We start from the raw sequence: 22,085 nt of genomic DNA on the forward strand, positions 1-22,085 counted from the left end.
GAAATGTATTTTAAAACAATTTTAATCATAAGTATTAAAATATGAATGTTTTCATCTGTAAATGTAAAATACACAATCATTAAAACAGTATTTATTTTCCTTTCTACACCCCTCCACACACATGGTTTGGACAATTGAACACAATATCTCACAGGCTTGAAAACAGAAGGTTTAATGGAATCTCACACACAGCAGGGCCACTCCAGGGGACAGTCAGCCTCCCTCCCTCTCTCTCTGTCTGTCTGTCCCTCCATCACCCTGTCCTCCACACAGTGTAGGCCAGAGTGGCAGGAACACAGGGAGGGGTCAGTCTGTCCAGGATCTACAGCCTGGCTACAGTCGGTTGCGTCTCTTCAGCAGGGGATTGTGGGTAACAGTGTGTGTGTAGGCTGGGATCCTGGTTAGTCCAGTGTGTTTGTGTGAGAGACGATTCTACAACTCTGTGGTTTTATTTGCCGTGTGTGTGTGTGTGTGTGTGTGTGTGTGTGTGTTTGTGTGTTCTTTCCCTCTTCCCCCTCTCCTTCTCCACCCCCTATCTCTTCCCTCTCTCTTCATTCTTCCCCTCCCTCCCTCCCAATCCCTCTCTACCCCAATCCCTCTCCTTCCCTCCCTAATAGCTGCTTTTCTCCCTCCCTCTCTCCCCTCCTCAGAAGAACAGGCCCCTCATGCGGCGCCCGATGCCCTGCCGGTCGTACAGGATGTTGAACTTGTTGACGAACTGGTTCATGCTGTTGCAGGTCTTGGTGATGGTGCCCAGGTATGCCATCAGACCCACGTCATTGCATTGCTGAGGGAGAGACAGAAAGTCATCAGACTGAAGTGGATCACAGATTACATCCATGTGGAAGATGGTCACGATGGCTGCCGTTATGCTTGTGCCCCAAGTTATCTTTTCTATCAGATAGCTCTGAGATATGACTGGGTCAAAGGGCAACGGTGGCTCAGCTGACATGGGAATCAAGAGATTCGGTGGCTTCTTGTCCATCAGTTAGCCAACGAGCGTGTGAGAGAGGGACACACAGAGACACACAGAGACACAGAGAGAGAGAGAGACAGAGAGAAAGACACAGAGAGGGGGGGACAGGGACACACAGAGAGAGCGTTTGAGTTTGACAGTTTCTCACATCGTAGAAGTCGGTCTTGAACTTGAGCGTGCTGAGGACGGGCAGCCGGTGGCAAAGCGCGTTGGCCTCCCGCAGGATCTCATGGTTAAAGGGCACCTCCCCTGGGACGGACAGAGAGGCCAGTTATTTCAGACACGTGTGTGTGTAGCGTGCAATTGGTTCGGCAATGCGGCTAATTGGAAGTCATGTCAAAAAAGTGCCTTACAGTTGAGAGAGGGAGAAATTTGTAGAGTGACTATATCCCTCCCTCTCTCCCTCTCTCCCTCTCTCCCTCCCTCTCTCACCCGCCTCCACAGCCTTGACATACTCCAGGATGACCTTGACTCGGCTGTGCAGCATCTTGATGGCGCTGTGCTGAGCGATCAGGTGCTCGGCCACTGAGAGAGGGAGGAAGAGAGAGAGGGAGGAGTGTTAACAGACATTTTCAGAAGGAGAGACACCCAGATAGAGAGAGAGAGACAGAGAAAAAGGCTTACAGAGAGAGAGACAAAAATAGACAGAGAGAGAGAGATGGACAGACAGGGCTGCAGCCACAGCTGGGCAGTACCGGTGGAGTTCTCCCCGGTGCCGGTGGCAGTCATGCGGGCCACGTGATCCACACCGATCCGCTCGGCCTCTTCAGTGGCCAGGGTGTACGTGAGCTCTGCAAACAGCATGGTGGCCTGGGAGAGGTAGAGAGAGAGAGAGAGAGAGAGAGAGGGAGGGAGAAGAGAATGAATCTTACAACTGTATGTAAATCTGTGCCTCCTAGCTCTGTTTGTAACGGGGTGGGCATTTAGAGACTGAAAATGTAAGTATAAAGGTTACCTCTCCATTGATGATGTCAATGACCGACTCAAACACACTAACTGGCAGCTGGAGAGAGAGAGAGAGAGAGAGAGAGAGAGGAAGGATAAACATGAATAAAACCAGAGTCATGGCATTCCAGAGGAAAGCCAGATCTCAGGGACACGGGTACCGCTTCACTCTAGGCAGCAGCACCCTAGAGCACAGCACCGGCCGCACACACCTGGGTCTGCCCATCAGTGCCTCATTTAACCAGCCAGTGGATGTACCGAAGGAGAAGCACGCCGGGCTTTTCATGCCATAAAAGAGGAGGCTCTATAATATTCATCCTCCCGTTAGAATTTGGATTAGAATAAAGCCCCATTCACACCGAAATGCCGCCAAATTGCCGGCAACGTTTTCCTGCTTTTTTCCCCACTGGGTTTGAATGCGGGAAAATTGCCGGCAAGGATGCATTCACACAGAAAACAGAGCCTGCCGGCAAGAGCGCTGTGGCCCTGGGGACGAGATGCTACAGAAGCCAGTGGATCCGGAAAGCAGACCTGGACCGGCACTCTGGACGCGTCTGTACAAGTGCGATCATCTCCCCGTTTCAAGATATGGCAGAAGCAGTAAAATACTCAGAGATGGATATTTAGGAAATGTCACACTACTGTGTTATTGTATATCTTTATAAAGGCAAAACAATCACCATTCGGCAGCGCAACACTGATTATAATATTCACAAATATAGCAGCCTATTGTTGTGCTCTGTATAACTGCATACAGTGTGTTTATAGACAGTTGGATGCGTCACTATTCAGACTGTTGTCATACGATTATGAAAATGAATCGCTTTGCTGGTGAGAGCTCCGCACATTGTGCACAACATGAACGCATCCGTGTATTATCTGGTTGTATCAGAAGTAGTCAAATGTGTTAGATTACATGTAGTAACTTCATTGCCCTTATCCAGGGCGACTTACAAATAAGAGCAATACAAAGTGCAAAACTACAGTACAGTTCAAAGCATAATGCAATTTACACACGTGTATAGGAAATATACAGTATACTATACAATGTAGTCATATGTATTTGTTATTGTATGCGTTATGCTGCCATTTCTTATATGCACTAATCATGTAAAATGTAAATATCCGGTGTTTAATTAATACAAAAGGAACTGAGCTCACTTCATTATTGCAACATGATCGGAGCCCTGAGAAAACACAGAAGTGAATAATGAAAACGACCCCAAGTTACGAACTGAGCAGTTTGTACACAAGACAAGTGAACAGCAGCGCTGACTGATACATTGTTTCACAGCAAACGAACCAAACTGATTTAGTTTGAAACGAACCCAGTGTGAGGGGTAACACGTTTGCCTGTATAGAGAGAATATATTTTGTATGATTTATTGGTACATAACTTCTGACATGTGTGACAATAGTTAGCATTACATAGGCCAACCTGTTGGTTCATCAATAACACTCAGAATTGCTGTGCTATTTTCAACCTCCGCCATTTCTAACAACCCGGTCCGTTTATCGTTAAGGTCACAAGTTCTTGTTCAAAGGTGGCATAACCTGGTCGTGTTGTGGTCGCAAAAATGCACCCCTATTCTGACTGGTTACGGCAGTTAGCTGACGCACTACGTCGACACGCAAGGACTTGACACTGAATTTGCAATTAGACTAGGACCCTTGCTGGAAAATTGCCGGCAATTGTTTCAGTGTGAATGGGGTTTTAGAATCCAAAGTATAATTCAACCAACAGCCTTATACAGCAGTGAAATGTGGGGACCAATCACCAACCATCCACTGATTATTAACAGTCAAAAAAGAGCACCGAAATATTGGATTCACCTAAAAAATTGTGATTCTAACTCAATCAATTTCAAAGCCTTGCAATACCAATACCAATGTACTATTGTCATAATATTAAAGCAAACAGAGAGAGAGGGAGGGAGGTAGGGAGAGACAGAAATTGAGTTTCAAAACACTACACGAAATACTAAATATATAATCGCAGTCTGTACTATATCGTAGTCTGTACTATATATGTGTGGCACTGTACTCATAACCACAACAACAAGAATTATAGCGAGATTCCCCACTGTTGAGCACCGAGCACCGGCAGAGTATTCAGTCAGCTAAGACACGGCTGCCACCAAGTGGTGAGCTGGGGGATGTGTGGGATGGAGAAAAAACATTGCATGTGGGACTTGGGAGCCCCCTAGTCAGTCAGTGTCTCTCTCTGTGTCTAGATCACATTTTCCAGCCTTTCACAAACAGACAGAGACAGACAGTCCCAGTGGTACTCACATCTGTGTGCTTGGTCATGGGGTTCAGCTTGAGGAAGAGGGGGCTCTCGATGATCTCACACACCTGACCGGAGGGGGGAGGGGTGACGGTGAGAAAGGAGGGGGAAGAGGGAATTTTTTTTTTTTTTTTTTAAGGCAAATGGACACAAAATGCATTTCTAAAACTACAAAGAAACCCACAATATATCAGTGGGTCAGTCAGATATAATCAACAGAGAGATGGAGGTGGAGCTCGGTCCCAGACCCCACGCACCTGCTTGTGAATGTGGATGTCCGACTGGTCGGGAGGGCCGCCCGTCGTGTACCAGCCCAGGAACTCCATCTCCTTAAACACCTGCTTGACTGAGAGAGAGACAGAGAGAGGGAGGGAGGGGGGGAGAGAAAGAGAGAATTCATACCAACACAACCACTGCACAGAGAGAGTCTGAGTGCATTTCTCCATATCGACACTGTGCACAGTACTGTAGTGCTCTGTATGTAGTGTAGTTCACTGAACTGTGCAGTACTGCAGGGTAGGGCACTCACACTGCTCCTCCTTGGTGTAGTAATACTCCTTGTCGATGACGGCGCGCTCCTCCACGGTGTGGAACAGCAGCTCGAACGAGTTCATCACCTCGATGTTGCGGCCCTCCTGCTTCCCGATCAGAGCGCCGATCACTGTGTGTGCACACAGACACAGACCATCAATAAACACACACACACACCATCAATAAATACAGTGAGGGGAAAAAAGTATTTGATCCCCTGCTGATTTTTCACTCTGACAAAGAAATGATCAGTCTATAATTTTAATGGTAGGTGTATTTTAACAGTGAGTGACAGAATAACAACAAAAAAATCCAGAAAAACGCATTTCAAAAAAGTTATACATTGATTTGCATGTTAATGAGGGAAATAAGTATTTGACCCCTTCGACTTAGTACTTGGTGGCAAAACCCTTGTTGGCAATCACAGAGGTCCGACGTTTCTTGTAGTTGGCCACCAGGTTTGCACACATCTCAGGAGGGATTTTGTCCCACTCCTCTTTGCAGATCCTCTCCAAGTCATTAAGGTTTCGAGGCTGACATTTGGCAACTCGAACCTTCAGCTCCCTCCACAGATTTTCTATGGGATTAAGGTCTGGAGACTGACTAGGCCACTCCAGGACCTTAATGTGCTTCTTCTTGAGCCACTCCTTTGTTGCCTTGGCTGTGTGTTTTGGGTCATTGTCATGCTGGATCCCCATCCACGACCCATTTTCAATGCCCTGGCTGAGGGAAGGAGGTTCTCACCCAAGATTTGACGGTACATGGCCCCGTCCATCGTCCCTTTGATGCGGTGCAGTTGTCCTGTCCCCTTAGCAGAAAAACACCCCCAAAGCATAATGTTTCCACCTCCGTGTTTGACGGTGGGGATGGTGTTCTTGGGGTCATTCCTCCTCCTCCAAACACGGCGAGTTGAGTTGATGCCAAAGAGCTCGATTTTGGTCTCATCTGACCACAACACTTTCACCCAGTTCTCCTCTGAATCATTCAGATGTTCATTGGCAAACTTCAGACGGGCCTGTACATGTGCTTTCTTGAGCAGGGGGACCTTGTGGGCGCTGCATGATTTCAGTCCTTCACGGCGTAGTGTGTTACCAATTGTTTTCTTGGTGACTATGGTCCCAGCTGCCTTGAGATCATTAACACGATCCTCCCGTGTAGTTCTGGGCTGATTCCTCACCGTTCTCATGATCACTGAAACTCCACGAGGTGAGATCTTGCATGGAGCCCCAGATCGAGGGAGACTGACAGTTATTTTGTGTTTCTTCCAATTGCGAATAATCGCACCAACTGTTGTCACCTTCTCACCAAGCTGCTTGGCGATGGTCTTGTAGCCCATTCCAGCCTTGTGTAGGTCTACAATCTTGTCCCTGACATCCTTGGACAGCTCATTGGTCTTGGCCATGGTGGAGAGTTTGGAATCTGATTGATTGATTCTGTGGACAGGTGTCTTTTATACAGGTAACGAGCTGAGATTAGGAGCACTCCCTTTAAGAGACAGCTCTAATCCCAGCTCGTTACCTGTATAAAAGACACCTGGGAGCCAGAAATCTTGCTGATTGATAGGGGATCAAATACTTATTTCCCTCATTAACATGCAAATCAATTTATAACTTTTTTGAAATGTGTTTTTCTGGATTTTTTTGCTGTTATTCTGTCTCTCACTGTTAAAATACACCTACCATTAAAATTATAGACTGATCATTTCTTTGTCAGTGGGCAAACGTACAAAATCAGCAGGGGATCAAATACTTTTTCCCCCACACTGTACACACACACACAGACCATCAATAAACACACACACACACACACACACACACACACACACACAGTTCTCCTTCCCCTCCCGCTCTGACCTTGCATGGGCCGGCCCTCCTGAGAACGCATGCGGATCCAGTGGTCAGAGATGTTGAGGATGACCAGGGGGTGAAGGGCCACCGACACACTGCCCGTCACCCCAGAGGCCATCACACTGGGACTGACTGAGAGAAAGAAAGACAGAGAGAGAGAGAGAGGGATGGGGAAGAGGAAGAGAGAGATGTAGAGAGAGAGAGGGGGGGATGGGGGAGAGAGATGTAGAGAGAGAGAAAGAGAGATGGGGTAGAGAAAGATGGGAAGTGGTTTGAGAGGGAGAGGGGGGTTGAGAAGGATGAGGTGGAGAGAGAGAGAGAGAGAGAGGAGGAGAGAGATCATGAGGGCAAAGGATGAGAGTGGAAGGTAAAGGGGGAGACAGGAAGAAGTAATGAAAAAGAGATAACCGGGTTAATCCCAATACACTACAATACATTAGCAGGGAGACCGGACTCCAGGCCTGACATTTCACTACCCTGTATTTTAGTGACTGTAATGCACTTTAGCAAATGTAGTGACGTCAGGATGATAAGGCAACGATCGTATGACTGGAAATATATACAAAAATATGCATTAAATTAAATATACGGACTACAGATTTTTAAATCAATGCTATACAGCAGACAGGTGTAATTGTAACACTCCTGCCATAGATGTCGCAGGCTTATGACAGAGTCATGTTGACAACTGAATGATACCAGAAAAGGGCAGCTTTCCAGGGATTATCTACCCCACAAGCGTATTTCGGCAGAGCTATGCCCCCCGCACGCTGCTCCCCAACTAAGGGGGGCGACAAAGCAAAAACACAAACGCTGGACTGCTCCGATGTGCGTTTTGCTACTGCACGACACACTTGTGTTGTCAAACCGAAAGAGTGACATCACCGTCAGCCAATCACAGCTCGCCCTTAACGATGGAGGCGGTGATATAACTACAGCCGCCCAATCACAGAGCAGCACCCATATTGCCGGATCCAATCAGGACACAGAGGGGGCGGGCGGTCCCGATTGTGTTCTCAGTCCCCAGCCGGTCTCCAGAAAGCCCTATGTCGACCAGGCTGGGTACACAATTCAACACAACTGAGCTCTGCTGAGCTCCAGGGCGCCGCTCACTTCCACACAGAGTTGAAATGACAGAAAAAATGGTTAAAATACAGGGTAATTCCTACCTGCCCCGTCTACTTCCATTCCTCCGCCGTTGCTTGCCGCCATCTTGGTCGCCGCTGAATCCTGGGGGGCGGAGCATGCGCAGTGGGTCGGCTGCTGGTCCCTGGCGGAGCACCGTGCCGTACTATACTGTGCCGTACGGCTGATTCCGTATGATTTTCATGCAAATAAAGATCTGTTATACAATTTAGCATTTTAAAATCAGAGGTAAGAGCATCTGTTCATAAATCACAATCATTAAGTGGCAGGCATGAATAGAGTGGTCTTGTACAGTTTGTGGACAACAACAGCAGACTGCAGGAATTATTAGTATTATTATATTCGATTAATTTTATTATCTCCGTGGGGGAATAGTTTTTGCAGCTAGTGTGCATACATAGAATCACATAACAACATAATGACATAGTACAGAGGGAGAAATGGCTATTACAATGGATTGAATACATATATACAATGACATATCAGTCATACAATCATTAGCAAAATAAATACATTAGATTTGTACTCCCTACCTCCAACTCTGCAAAACTAATGCATTAGTTACACATTTACACACACTGGTGTACAATAATTTACATGCACAACCTGTAATGTTTATTTAGGCTGACGTTTTACAACACAAAGTGATGTACATTGAAGTTGCACCGTCCGAAAGTGTGAGTATTGTATTGAATCGTTTGCTCGGTGTTGTCACAGGAGAAGAGGGCCACGGTGAACTGAATCGAGTATTGTTTTGTGTTTCTCTGCAAACCGCAGCACCTGTCAGATCCGCAACACAAGAGCTGTCACCATTTTGTTTCAAATTGACCGCACTGGAGGACCCCAAACCAGTAGGCGTTTGACTGATTTGCCACTGACCAATGGGTGCCGCCGAAGCCCCAAAAGCAACCAATCACAGCGACGGCGCCGGGGGGGCGGGGTTTACGTCAGTTGCGGAAGTGGACGTCCCGACCGCTTTTGTTTACTGTCGGGATGGCGGCGGAGGGCAGCTGCTCGCTGGACTATTTCCCGGAGAATATCTTAATGGATATTTTGTCGTACCTCACGGTGCGGGAGCTGGTCAGAGCCGGCAGGTTAGTGGCTCGTCCTCCTGTTTGGTTGAGCTCTTGTTCTGCGTATACAACTTTAATGTGGTTGCTGCACGACTGTCATTTTTCAAACCATACACAGTTTCGAGGCTTTAAACTGACGGCTGGTTTTCATGACGCAATCGGTGTCGTGACGTAGTGACGCAGACCTTGTAGCAAACACTTTTAAACTCAGCCCCTTCGTTGGTTTTAACTTTTTGTATTAATTAAATTCACCATATTAATGAGACGATCATTAGTTGCAGTCATGCCCCTATTAGCTTCCCCTAGACGAGCATATAACAAACTGTAACAAAGTATAATAATGCAAAGAGATAGCTCTACCATACAAAAACGTATTACCTATATGCAAAGAAAAACGTAAAATACAGTATTGTAACAAATGGCATACTGTATTGTATTTGTGTATAGTCTTGCACCGTAGTTATGAGGAGCTCTAACTCCTGCTGCATGGTGTAGTCGGTATTTGTTTTATACTGTACTATGTAGTGTCTTTCATTTGTATAGCCAAACTTATTATTTGTATAGTAGTTTCTAAATGTACTTTAACTTCGAGATTGCTTTATATATTGTCAGATTATATCAATTAACCAATTAACGGTGTCACAAAGCAGTGATGAGACATAAGATTGGATTTACTGCACAAACATGCTTCATGCTTCAATTTGGCTTCAAGGCATTCAGAACAGAAAACAGGAGACACTTTTTCACACAGAGAGGCGTCACAATCTGAACAAACTCCCCAGCGATGTGGTTGAAGTTGAAAGTTTGGGAACATTTAAAAATAGACTGGATAGGATCCTTGGATCACTCAGTTATTAATGGACCCCAAACGAGCGTGATGGGTTGAATGGCCTCCTTTGTTTGTAAACTTTCTTATGTTCTTATGTATTCTCTTAAAACGGCTGCATTTCATTATGAATCAACAGCGGGCTGTGGTTACAAAATAACTGAACTTGAAAACCCCACTAACCTCTTGCTTTACTTTCTTCAGGTCAAAGTAAACAGCCTGTTTCCCATTCACCCATAATGATAATGATGATAATATGAATACTTCCATCTTTTGAAGGGTTTGCAAGAGATGGAAGAGACTGGTGCAGGACCACAGACTCTGGAGACACGTTGACCTGACAGAGTGGAAAGCAGTGAGTTTTGCCCTCTGTACCACACTGCCCATGTCATTCAAAGCACTGTGTGGAGCCATTGTTTTATATGGTGTGTGAATGTTAGTGTTTGAAGACATATGTTTCCTTGGATAGTTAAATGATTTATGTAATAATCATCATCATAATAAAGTTATAGTCCAGCAGGTTGTTTAGATCTCTGTGACTGGAATTAACTGATCAGTTAAGACAATTTAAATTAATGTTCCCCTCTCTCTCCCCTCTCCTGCCTATCTCTGTCCTTCTCCCATCTCCTCTCCCACTCGCCCTCCTTCTCTCCCGCCCCCCGGACTACCCTTCCCACCCTTCTCCCTCTCCCCCCAGCTGACCTCCAGGGTGCTGTGGGTGCTGTTGCGGCGGTACCTGGGAGGGGGCCTGCGGGAGCTGAGGCTGCAAGGTCTGCTGTTGTCGGTGCGGCCTGGTGCCCTGCTCTCCCGGGCCTGGCTGGGGGCCCTGGCCAAGCGCTGCCCCCAACTCAGCCGCCTCTCCCTGCGCCACGTTGACCTGAGGGAGGTGGGTGGCTGCCAGTTCCTTCCCTGCTCCCTGAGGACCCTGGAGCTGATGGCCTGCGAGATCCCCAGGGCCTTTTTCCACAGCGTTGGTGGTAGCAGTGGGATCCAGCTGGAGACCCTCATAGTGGACAGCGTGCCCTCCTTCTGCGACGAGCACCTGAGAGCGCTGGGCTCCTTGGAGGGGCTCATGGCGCTGGAGGTGAGGGAGTCCATCAGGGTGACGGAGGCCGGGCTGCGGGCGGCCGGGCTGGGGCGGCTGGTGAGGCTGGAGCTGGTGGCCACGGGGAGGGTCCAGGGAGGCACTGCCGGGGGACTGGCGGAGGGCCTGCCCGGGCTGAGGGAGCTGACCCTGGGCGGGGCGGAGGTGGAGCCCGGTCTCCCCTGTGTCCCCCGGCTGGTCGGGCTTCGCTGCCTGCGGCTGCGGGACTGCGCTCTCTCCCCCGGCCTCCTCCTGCCCCCCTGCCAGGCGGTGCCCTCCCTGCGCAGCCTGCAGCTCAGCCACATCACCCTCCCCAGGGGCACCGAAGACCAGGACGCCATCCGGCAGGGGCTCCCCAGTTGCGTGGTCACTTTCTCCCACTGCAGCCCTCTGTACCACATCAGACCTGTCTGTATCACATGAAATACCTCTTGCTCGCTGGTCCGGATCCCCCGTTGGACGGATCGGGATTGGATCGTGGGCCGGGAGACTCTGGAACCCGACATCGAGCGGACATTATGAACTGGAAATTGGCACCTGTGGTTTTCGGTGACTGTCGACCCTCTTACTGACCGTGGCCGAAGCGTCACAGGAAGTGACCTCTAGTGCACACGCAACCGTTGCAGTTCTTGGTTATAATGAATGCGTATTATTATTTAAGTTGAAGGAACTTTAATAAAGGATATTTAATTTGAACAAGGAATTGGAGGGAGTGGTGTGGGTGGCGGACGCAGGGTTATCAGTTTGAAGTCACGCAACACGGCACAGTTAACAACGGAGAGTGAATTTCAACTGCACTAGCGCTGCAATTTTCCACAATTGAGTGCAAAATTCTATCCATTCTTTTTAATGATTATTAGAATAACCGAGTATTAGTGAAGGTTTTAATGGTTTTATATTTATGGTAGCCTCACCTTATCAATGCCTTGATGTTGGGTTGACTTGGGTTGATTTTGATCAGAATAGGAACAATGTATTGGAAATGCACAGTAGGAAAATCTGATGCCATTTAAAAAAAGAAGAATTAGACATTTCCCCCCCCCCACCACGTTTTCAAAGAAATACACCAATACAATCAGTGCAATTGACAGTATACGCACATCATGGTGCAAACTAAGTAACGTCACCGGCGTCTCTGCTCTGAATCCCGGGTGACTGTTGTGTGCCGCGGCGGGCTTGGTGACGCCATGGTGGGTAGCGTGGCCGAGCGGTCTAAGGCGCTGGATTTAGGCTCCAGTCTCTCCGGAGGCGTGGGTTCGAATCCCACCGCTGCCAGACGTACATTTTTCCTGCATTTTACTCCATGCAAAATGCACTTACAAACCACGCAAAAGACCCGAAGGCTGAAATAGCACTATCGTAGATTTGATTCATTTGAATACAGTAACTCAGTCAACCATTTATAAGAATACTGCACCAATACCACCAAAAACGCGCTCGGTAAAACAATACAGATTATTATTATTTCATCAATTGAACACCGATTATTAGTCAGGGTGGTGGGTCATGTATATATGACCCATTTATTTTCAACACAACAAATGTGATCAGAGAATAGTTATATTAGTGAATTACTAGCATGGGAAATTGTCACACTACAACGAGTGTGTATACACCCAACGCTGTGTGGGATATAAAGGAGCTTCACCAGCGCTTCTCCAGACTCCAGGGTGGATTTATCTACACCACCTTCTAACAGCCGAGTTTCTATCTGTCGCTTTTCTAATCAGACGTCCGACTGTCGGTGTACTTACTAATAGTGCTTATTGTAGTGCACATAAATACACACTGATCACAGTGCGAGGTGTCGGGCATGCGCAAAAGGCACCGCTGGGATTCGAACCCAGGATCTCCTGTTTACTAGACAGGCGCTTTGACCATCTAAGCCACGGCGCCGGCGGATGAGCGGTGCGGGGCTGCCTTTCTCCAGCCGCGGCTGCTTATGCTATTAAAAAAGTTAGGCTGGTCTGCACAGGGCTTTAAAAAAATGTGTACAATCAAATACAGAGAACCAATTAACCAATTAAGGCATAACGATATAATCACACCGAGCATGCGCACATATAATTAAACTAGTAAGATCCGGGAGATTGCGCTCTGCCGGAGCTATGGGAGGTAATCGATTATTCTAGCTAAATGTTGTTCCACAGATTCATTGTTACTGGGGATGCCACCGATTATCTAGTTTAAATGGAAACTTACAAATGTCACAACGACCAATGTATTCCACGCATTCCTATCATCAGGACGTCAATCTGAAATTAGACAGGGATGCAACTAAGACAACAGTGAAATATGTGCATCTGCTTCCTGGGATGACCACCGCTTGCTCTTGTCGGCTGTGTGTTTCGTGTAATGTGTCGTGCTGATCTTCCTACAGGCAGATGATTTACTGGTTTGGTGCAGTAAGGCCTACGCTAGTCCCAGTAAACCATCCGTAATGCGGTGTTCCCAGACTCCGTGGCGGGACGAGGACCGACTGTGCGGCGCTGACACCGGCAGACGAGGTGGCCGAGTGGTTAAGGCGATGGACTGCTAATCCATTGTGCTCTGCACGCGTGGGTTCGAATCCCATCCTCGTCGAACGCGGCTTTTCATTTAATTCCAATTCATCAATTCACTATGATAGATGAGAAAGGAAATCATCGTTTTAAAGGCTGAGAAGCACGACCGGGGACCCTGGATCTCCTGGGTGCAGGAAAATCTAAAGCAAGTCGCTATAAAAGCGCACGTTGGCAGCGGTGGGATTCGAACCCACGCCTCCGCAGAGACTGGAGCCTAAATCCAGCGCCTTAGACCGCTCGGCCACGCTACCCGCCCTGGCGTGCTGCTGTCTCGGTGTATCGGGTCGGTTTGTTCCGAGGCAGCCCAGGCGAATCAGTCGAATCAATCACTGAACGATAGAACACAGAATCAGGAACTGAAGAGAGCAAACACATGCATCCAAAACATGGCCGATCGCTCTGCGTCCTTCTTCACTGCGCAGCCGGCGCTGTTGTGTGGCACAGACTGTCACTGTGCTTTTCTCTCACGATGTGCGCTTTGTGAGCCTCGGATGCGGAAGTGGCGATAAGAAAAGGAATGCGCTGCGAGCAGGGTTCGAACCTGCGCGGGGAGACCCCATTGGATTTCGAGTCCAACGCCTTAACCACTCGGCCATCGCAGCTGCCGTTACGAACCCCCTCTCGAATACGGCTTATGACGCTTTGCGAGACACGACAGTACGTCACAAAGAAGGGGGAGGGGCTACACGTTTTTAACCTTTTCACGACCGAACGGGTTTTCTATGGAAATGACACCTCGCTGCTGAAACAGAGCAGCGTTGGTTTGGAACTCGGGGTCTTTCATCTGGGGATCATTTGACTCATTTGATCATGTGTGCGGTAACATGGACGAAGCAAACTAGCTTATAGTACACATCAGCAACATTTTTCCATGTAGAAGAAACCTGTTTCAATTCAACAGTCTTAAAGGACAGTCCGTAACGAACTATAACAAGCGCACATCAATGATGCATGCCTCCATCCAGTTTGGCTTTGGATTGCCACATTTAATTGCACGCCACTCACTTATTGGTCAATTATGTCAACGTAACAGTTCCATTACCTTTTGTTCAAGCAAAACAGAATCATCATTGTGCACATCGCAACCGGGTTTGGCAAACGGGGACATCAAGTTCCCACAGCTACACTCCTGAAGTGGGACTCACGCGTGTTTGACACATCTCTAGGTCCGGCGATGAAAGCCCCCCCCGCCTTTGAAGCGCCGCCGTTTGCTGACGTCTTGGCGTGCGCGGCGGTGTGGCTTCTGTCGCCCCGGCGTGGGAAGCGTGGATCCCGGGTGTGAGCAACACACGGCAGCAGGAGAGGTGTCGGCTCTCTGTCGGACACGCTTCGCTCGCATGAACCCTGTCATAAGCACCACCACCCCCTCTTTAGCGCCTGTGTGTCAGACAGGGATGCACCGGTTCCCAGGGTCGTACCTTGCGCTGCAACAACAGAGCGCCATTGTACTGTAATGTGCGTGCACTGCAATATCGCACACCTCGGGCCTCACGTTTGGCTTTGGAGACACACCTGATGTCATTCTCAGGCGCGCACTTCATAAACCCACACTCTCACTGTGGGAAAATGTGAGGACTCACACGTGTGACCTCTAAACCAGTGCATACATCTCCCTTCTGTTGACTATAGACCCTGTGCCAAGCTGCTTTGGACATCGCTGGGGTCATCTGGGTCATCTGGGCTTCACAGTGGTGTGGCTGGTGTCACACAGTTTGCAGCTTCTTTTGTAGGTTTATTTAGTTGTATTATAGGTTTGTCTGTCTAAAATGAAATGCTGTGAAAATGCTGCTTGACTAAAATATGTGATCTTTCGGATGTCTGTAGACTGAGCTTATACCTTATATGATTACTAAAGCAATGAGGAATAGGCTAACAACACATCTAATGGATCGTATTAAAAAATAATCAATACACGCATTAGACATATCAGATCAAAGGGTTTTCTAACATGTCATCCTCTCTCTAACCACATTGATCAACCAACTAATCAATCCATCAATCGGTTTTGTTCAACTGCCCCGCTCACAATTTCAGCAAAGAACATAATTCCTTAGGAACCCATGAATCATTTATGTCTATACTGCACATACAGGGACCTGATACATGGGGATAATATACATTTCCCTCATACGTCACACCGGGTTACTAAGGATTAAGTAAAGTAAGTGTGTGTGTGTGTGTGTGTGTTAATTCAACTGTGCAGCTATATCCGAGCATTTAAACCCCCAGCCCAGCTGTGTAAGTGTGGACTCGTGGCCCACTCGAGCACACTTCACCCCTTTTGTCCAGGGTGTCATGTGGCGACCCGGGACCGGACATCACAGGAGGTGTGACGGGGGAGTGTGACAAAACAACAACCCGTAGCCCCGCCCACTCATCACATCAGAGCGTTCGCCGCCAGCCCCAACGTTCTAAATTGTTATTTTTGTTTGTATTTACCTGACTGGCTTGGGTATAGGTGACGTATATGTTTAGCGTATGAACCTATTGTGATTAAAACAATATCGATTTTAGAAGTGTATACAACGAAACTCAAGTGCTTATATAGTCACAAGCATAGCAATTAATAGTGCACATATATAAACACATGAAAATACTGATGAGCGAAAAGTGACTAACCACGAAGGGTCACAACCTAACCCAATGTAATCTGAAGTACCTCAAATTCGGTTATGTGTAATAGGCCTAATGCGTAGTACTTTGGTGTGCTTTGGTGTATTGCGCTCTGTGGCTACCCAGCGAAGGGCGCTATACAAATACAAATTGATAGATTGTGATCAGTAGGCTACTGTGTGTTATTTTGTAGTGCTTTGTGGTCATTAGCATGAGACCCAGAAAGTAAACGCTGATTGGAAACTTACATTTTGAAAAGTGAAATGACAAAACCTCTGATGTTATTGAATTCTTTGTAATGGATTGTTTTTGAAATATGAAACAGTAGCCTAATCTATTTTAAATGTTATATGTTCAACTCTGTATTTTGTTAAAATAATGTGTGTGTATAGCAGGTGGGCGGCGATGCCAGGCATAGAGAGAGAAACTGTGTGAATCTGGAGTGTGAAGACTTGGTGGGACAAATGGGGGACTCATGACGTCACCGCCGGGGTCCTGTCGTCTTTATATATAGGAGGGAGCGGACGGCGTTTTTCAGACCCGACCGACTGGGCAGCAGAGAGACAGACCCCCGCACCTTCACATTGACCTAAGTGTCGGAAATGACTAGAGATTTAACCGCGATCAGACAGCAGAAAAAGGTAGGCATGCACCCGCTGTTTAACCTTGAAAGTTATAGTGTGGTTTGTTAGCCTCATTTTATTTTATTTTAAATTGATAATTTAGAAGATATTCAAAATTACACATCCATTGTTTTGTAAGAAATTAACCAAATTTGTAATAGTCTCAAAGGCAAAATTAAAATATATTGTAATATCTCATTAATAGAATCTCTTGTGGAGTTACTGGTTTATATGGGTTGGTCAATAAGTTTGTATTGTGTTTATATATATATATATATTAGTACTCTCACAAATCTCACAAATCGGGGACTTAGCATTCAGTGTAAATAAAGAAAATGGAGTTCCCAATAATACACTATGTAACACAATTTTTGTTCCTGGGTAGTAAGTGTTATTTCCTAATTGCTTATGCCTCCAAAGTATTGGCTATTATTCCCCACAAAGTTTGCTTTTGTGACCAGGGCAGTGATATTTTGAAATGTACCTATTTCCAATGAGAAAACGGGCGAATTTGTGTCTTTTCGTTCACAGAAAACAACATATCAGTCAAAATTAAAATGTATTTACACTAAAGTAATACGAAAATGCCTACAAAAGATTTAGAAGTGAGTAGTTTTTCGAGATGTACGATTATACTGTAAATATACAGTCCTGGTCACAAATGCAACATTTGTGGGGAATACTAGCCATTGTCTATGCTTTTGAGACATAAGCAATAAGGAAATAACACTTACTACCCAGGAACACGGCGTAATTGTTAACATAACAGGGTGCCAGGCGTCTGGTTTGTCAGCTATCAATTCATTGACACGTCTCAGCTGCTTGATAGTGCACCCTTCAGTGTGCACATGCGCCGACCCTCCTAATGCATGCCGTGTGCTTGTCAGTGGACACCCGTGTCCGAGTCCCCGTGTCTGTCCACTGTCTGACCCCCCTGACCCGCGTGTCTGCAGATGTGGAAGCCCCTCGCGGAGCGGCGCCGGCGCGAGAGGATTAACCACAGCCTCGAGAGCCTGCGCGTGCTGCTGCTGGAGAGCACGCGACACGAGGTGAGCCCGGACTGAGTGCTGTTGTTGTTGTTGTTGTTGTTGTTGTTGTTGTTGTTATTGTTGTTATTGTTATTGTTGTGGTTCCAGAGGAGAGCCATGCACCTACCACGCACACGGCAATTAACAGAAACAGTCGTTATACCAGTGGGTTACGGTTACTATGTAAATGTCATGTAAACTATGTGGGACTGATACCCTTCAGTCAAAAACGTTATAATTCATCACTAGCTTTTATATGAATGGACTTTGAGCAGATACAAGAGCAGTACATTTCAAATCAGCAATTGGACTGGACTGCACTGGACTGCTGCAGAGTCACTGACTGGACTGGACTGGACAGCTGCAGAGTCACTGACTGGACTGGACTGGACTTGGGGCAGAGTCAATGACTGGACTGGACAGCTACAGAATCACTGACTGGACTGCACTGGACTGCTGCAGAGTCACTGACTGGACTGGACTGGACTGGACTTGGGGCAGAGTCAATGACTGGACTGGACTGGACTTGGGGCAGAGTCAATGACTGGACTGGACAGCTACAGAGTCACTGACTGGACTGGACTGGACTTGGGGCAGAGTCAATGACTGGACTGGACAGCTACAGAGTCACTGACTGGACTGGACTGGACTGCCGCAGAGTCATTGACTGGACTGGACTGGACTGGACTTGGGGCAGAGTCAATGACTGGACTGGACTAGACTAGACTGGACTGGACGGTGGACAGAGTCACGTGACTGGACTGGACTGGACTCTACTGCTGCAGTTGCTGATTATACTGCTGCTGTATTGACTTTCTAGGGACAGTGTTGGGTGCAGTCGCAGATCCTTCTTGCCCCTCCCTTTCTATTAACCTGTTATTCAAACAGAGTCTGGCATTTCACCAGCACTGGTTTATGTAGTGTTGTGGTGGCGCCGTGGCTTAGTTGGTTAAAGCGCCTGTCTAGTAAACAGGAGATCCTGGGTTCGAATCCCAGCGGGGCCTTTTTTGTCAAAGAAGAATATTTAATTTTAGTCATATCTACGATTCACGGACATTTGTGCTGCAGTGCAGCTCCCGTCCTCCAGGGCCAAAGGGGTCTCTAGTCCTCAGGTACCTGAACTGACTGACGTCTCTGTCAGTGGGGCGCCCTGTTTTATTGCAGCTGTAGTAGCTGGACGACTGGCAGGGGCCCAGGAACCCCATAGGAGCCCATTAACCCCTCGAGCACTGAAGCTGCGCCCCCTATTTTCCTACACATGCTGTAACGAACCCTGTCTTTTCCTCCACAGAGATTGAGGAATCCCAAGCTGGAGAAAGCGGAGATCCTGGAGATGGCTGTGCAGCACCTGAGGAGCCGAGCTCTGGGGCACACCGGTAAGAGCCTGCAAAGTGTGTCTGTGTGTGAGTGTGAGTGGCTGAGTGTGTGTGCTTGTCTCTCAGTGTCCGGAGGTTGTGCCTTAACTGTGGTTACACAGTGGTTTTGATGGCTAACAGTAACCCTGATTGCCTTTGCTGTAGACAGGTCCCCGGTGCAGAGCTACGAGAGCGGCTTCCAGGGTTGTCTGCGCAACGTGAGCCACTTCCTGGAGGGCGGGGACAGCCCTCCGCAGCCCAGAGCCAAACGCCGGCTGCTATTGGACCACCTGCCTTCGCCACCCCTCCCTGGTCCTGCCTCCCAGACCCCCTGGCTCAGCCCACCCGGAGACGTCTTCTGCTTTTCCCCAGAAGACACCTCAGCGTTCTGGGCCTGGCCCTACGGGGGCCCAAGACTGTCCCCCAACCCTGGTTCCCCCAACCCTGCGCAGGCATCCCTGAGCTGGGACCACAGCTGCAAGGGCAACCGCATCCTCTGTGCGCCACCCCCTCCGTCGCAGAAACCAGTTCCAGTGGGGGACTTGTGGCGGCCTTGGCCCTAGATGCCACAGACCGCATATCATTGCACACTAATATGACAATGGATGCAAAACAGCCGGACATTATTGCTGTAATTACTATTAACTTATTATGAATACACTTTATAGCCTCGCTTCTCCACCCTGGTCCCTGAGGCCCAAATGTATTGATCCAGCTGAGTTCTCCAGTCTTTCTCTGAAACCCTAATGAGCTTAATACGATTTCAAAAATTGTTCATTTTGTACAGCAGGGGGTTCAAATTGTTAAAAGATTAAGTGCCTTATCGAGGCTAATTTTATAGTGAACTCAAAATGAACTCTTTGACGTCCTGTCCTCTGTGTGTCCGCGCCCCTGTCTTCTGTCTCCTTTGGTAGACGCAAATGTATATAGTTGTACCATAGCACAGATAGTCCTTACATGTATATTATATTTTGTAATACATAAATATATATATATTTACTTAAAGTGATGTTGTGTTTGTTGTTTATTTGTCTTTCCTCGAAATATCACTGCTCAGATCTGACTATAGTGCTGTCAGACTGTCATTCATAGGGCCCAGACTGGAGGCAGCACTGAAACCACACTGTGTGTATCTCTCTGTAACACACAGACACTCCCTCACTCAGTGCTGTGTGAACAGTGAGTAATTAGGCTGTGATCCTGTTTGTCTGGCCCAGTCACACCCTGTAGTTACACCGAGAGCCCCAGGACAGAGAGACAGCACACAATCACAATCACAGACAAACATCACTGGATTCTGCCCCGACTACATGGCCGTGAGTTGTACACTTGCAGACATTTCTCCCTTTGATCGTTTTTTACGGACACCTCGTCTGTTCCCCAGTTTGTGCATAAATACCGTTACATGTGACTGCCTAGCATATGAAGTGCTTTTGATCAACAGGAACCAATGGGAAGGTACTTTATTTATCAGCAAACATAGCCACCCAAAATATACACTTTTCAAGAAACGTGGTCAAAAACATTGAATCTACATACAGATTGATCTGGACTAAACCGGTCAGGACTGGTCACTGTGTAACTAACTTAGTGTGTAACACTGACACTGTCAAAAATGTCACTCAAAGCCCCGCTTTAGGCGCAATTTACCTCTGTGAATTCTCCTATATGATCCTATTATGTCCGGGGAATTATCTACTGTGTAATTTATCACACTCTATTGTTTACTGTCGCTTTTTACTACGTAACTTTCAAGTCAAGTCAAGCCTATTGGCTGCTATGCTATCAACCGAGAGAAACCAGCAGAACCTCACCAGTATTCACACAGCACAGAGTAACAACAATAATAATAATAATCTTTATTAAAAAGCACCTTATATTTACACATTACAAAGTGAATCACAAAAAACACTCAAAGAACAATGACGATTATATTCAATATCAAAACAACAACAAAAACAGTAAATACGTATACAACAAGGAGAGGTCAGACAATGAAAGTCATGGTATAAGTTTTCAGCTTTAAAACTAAGCACCACACAATGTAGTAATTACTACAATAAGAAAGTGTTACCACCTGAAACAATACTGGATCTGCAGCGCATATACTATATGTCATTCTATACTTGACTTTACAAAGCTTGCTAAATTTTAAAATACCAAACCTGTAAATGCTTTATTGCCTCTCCCAAGGTGGTGTGTCAGTTGTGAACCCTGTGTCTGTCTCATCCATAGCAATTTTACTGGAATTCAGGTCCACATGTTATTCTACTGTACATGTTTTCTGACCTATTGAAATGTAGCTGTAATAATCCCTAGGGTCTATAACTGTAACAGAAATGTATGTTTCTGTATTGTTTAATATGCAGGATTAATTCTCATCCTTTGATTTGATCCTGTGATTAAATCTTAAAAATAAACCTCTAAGTTCAGGTTTGTAATTTGCAATTAACGGGAGGGTCAAAGGTTTCATTTAACTGCATCCTAGGTGTCAGATAGTAAATCAAATATTACTTGTAAATATAAAATATAGTTTTTGTTTTAGTTTTAGAATTGAACGCTTGTGGAGAGATGTGTACAGTAGTGTCCTGGATCTTTTCTAGCACATCGTTCATAATTTAGAGGCTGAGTTAGAGGCTTTATGCATTGCAGTCCAGAGACGCCTCCAATTCTTCAAAGGAGGCGGGAATAACCACAAATTTAGAACAGAAGACAACCAGTCTCCACTCCAGTTATGGCTAAGACACAACTGGGAATGGGCCAGAGAAGATCCCTCTCGGGTATTAATCGACCTGTTTTTGTCCAGTAATACAGTCGTTCTCAACACTGTATCTGCTGTTGTATCTGTACTACACAATCAAACTCGATTGAACCAACAAATAGCTTGTTTAGACCTGTTGCTTGTTTTAATATTTTGAACAGTTCAGATCAGTGAATTTAAGTGTTCAAATGAGTAACTGACAGCCCAGCTGGAATTAAAACCAGTAGACAGAGGGGTCCTCCAGGACAAAGGTTCAGAGCCCCTAAATCCATCTATTTGTGTAACTAAACTTGGTGAGGGTTGAGAACCACTGAGGTAATACAACAAATGCTATGAAATGTTAATTTGCTTTGTTAAAGTGGGTTTCTGAATTCTAAAACAGACTCCAGTTAATATCTACTGCTGTTGCAATGTATTTAAACATAC

The 22,085-nt window shown here is 46.7% G+C and overlaps 2 protein-coding genes and 6 non-coding genes across 8 annotated transcripts; 4 read left to right on the plus strand and 4 right to left on the minus strand.

Moving 5' to 3' along the window:
* Positions 1–76: 76 nt before the first annotated feature.
* cops6 (COP9 signalosome subunit 6) lies at positions 77–7,864 on the minus strand. Its single transcript, XM_066722714.1, has 10 exons — positions 7,756–7,864; positions 6,593–6,718; positions 4,738–4,869; positions 4,466–4,554; positions 4,214–4,276; positions 1,932–1,979; positions 1,672–1,786; positions 1,409–1,501; positions 1,125–1,225; positions 77–787 (listed from the first exon to the last, which is right to left on the minus strand). The coding sequence occupies exons 1-10, from the start codon at positions 7,796–7,798 to the stop codon at positions 647–649; spliced, it is 951 nt and encodes a 316-aa protein (XP_066578811.1). The 5' UTR covers positions 7,799–7,864; the 3' UTR covers positions 77–646.
* Positions 7,865–8,674: 810 nt separating this feature from the next.
* Positions 8,675–11,561, plus strand: LOC136768483 (F-box/LRR-repeat protein 12). The gene is made up of 3 exons (XM_066722715.1): positions 8,675–8,826; positions 9,911–9,986; positions 10,329–11,561. Exons 1-3 carry the CDS (start codon positions 8,726–8,728, stop codon positions 11,136–11,138), a joined length of 987 nt encoding a protein of 328 aa, XP_066578812.1. The 5' UTR covers positions 8,675–8,725; the 3' UTR covers positions 11,139–11,561.
* A 347-nt stretch (positions 11,562–11,908) lies between these two features.
* trnal-uag (transfer RNA leucine (anticodon UAG)) lies at positions 11,909–11,990 on the plus strand. Its single transcript has one exon. It is a non-coding gene; the product is annotated as a tRNA-Leu (tRNA).
* A 547-nt stretch (positions 11,991–12,537) lies between these two features.
* trnat-agu (transfer RNA threonine (anticodon AGU)) lies at positions 12,538–12,611 on the minus strand. The gene has a single exon. It is a non-coding gene; the product is annotated as a tRNA-Thr (tRNA).
* Positions 12,612–13,216: 605 nt separating this feature from the next.
* trnas-gcu (transfer RNA serine (anticodon GCU)) lies at positions 13,217–13,298 on the plus strand. Its single transcript has one exon. It is a non-coding gene; the product is annotated as a tRNA-Ser (tRNA).
* Positions 13,299–13,448: 150 nt separating this feature from the next.
* On the minus strand, positions 13,449–13,530 carry trnal-uag (transfer RNA leucine (anticodon UAG)). The gene has a single exon. It is a non-coding gene; the product is annotated as a tRNA-Leu (tRNA).
* A 269-nt stretch (positions 13,531–13,799) lies between these two features.
* On the minus strand, positions 13,800–13,881 carry trnas-cga (transfer RNA serine (anticodon CGA)). The gene has a single exon. It is a non-coding gene; the product is annotated as a tRNA-Ser (tRNA).
* A 4,592-nt stretch (positions 13,882–18,473) lies between these two features.
* Positions 18,474–18,547, plus strand: trnat-agu (transfer RNA threonine (anticodon AGU)). The gene has a single exon. It is a non-coding gene; the product is annotated as a tRNA-Thr (tRNA).
* The last annotated feature ends 3,538 nt before the right edge of the window (positions 18,548–22,085 follow it).

Source organism: Amia ocellicauda, chromosome 14 (genome assembly GCF_036373705.1).
Source record: "Amia ocellicauda isolate fAmiCal2 chromosome 14, fAmiCal2.hap1, whole genome shotgun sequence".
Taxonomy (NCBI): Eukaryota; Metazoa; Chordata; class Actinopteri; order Amiiformes; family Amiidae; genus Amia; species Amia ocellicauda.

What these genes read in the sequence shown, in the direction of transcription:
- cops6 (XM_066722714.1), bottom strand. Translation starts at nt 7,798, where the DNA reads ATGGCGGCAAGCAACGGCGGAGGAATGGAAGTAGACGGGGCAG. An exon ending in CTACACCAAGGAGGAGCAGT is followed by an intron (nt 4,555 to 4,737) that starts GTGAGTGCCCTA and finishes TCTCTCTCTCAG; the next exon opens with TCAAGCAGGTGTTTAAGGAG. An exon ending in CCATGACCAAGCACACAGAT is followed by an intron (nt 1,980 to 4,213) that starts GTGAGTACCACT and finishes CTCTCTCTCCAG; the next exon opens with CTGCCAGTTAGTGTGTTTGA.
- LOC136768483 (XM_066722715.1), top strand. Translation starts at nt 8,726, where the DNA reads ATGGCGGCGGAGGGCAGCTGCTCGCTGGACTATTTCCCGGAGAATATC. An exon ending in GAGCTGGTCAGAGCCGGCAG is followed by an intron (nt 8,827 to 9,910) that starts GTTAGTGGCTCG and finishes CATCTTTTGAAG; the next exon opens with GGTTTGCAAGAGATGGAAGA. An exon ending in ACCTGACAGAGTGGAAAGCA is followed by an intron (nt 9,987 to 10,328) that starts GTGAGTTTTGCC and finishes CTCTCCCCCCAG; the next exon opens with CTGACCTCCAGGGTGCTGTG.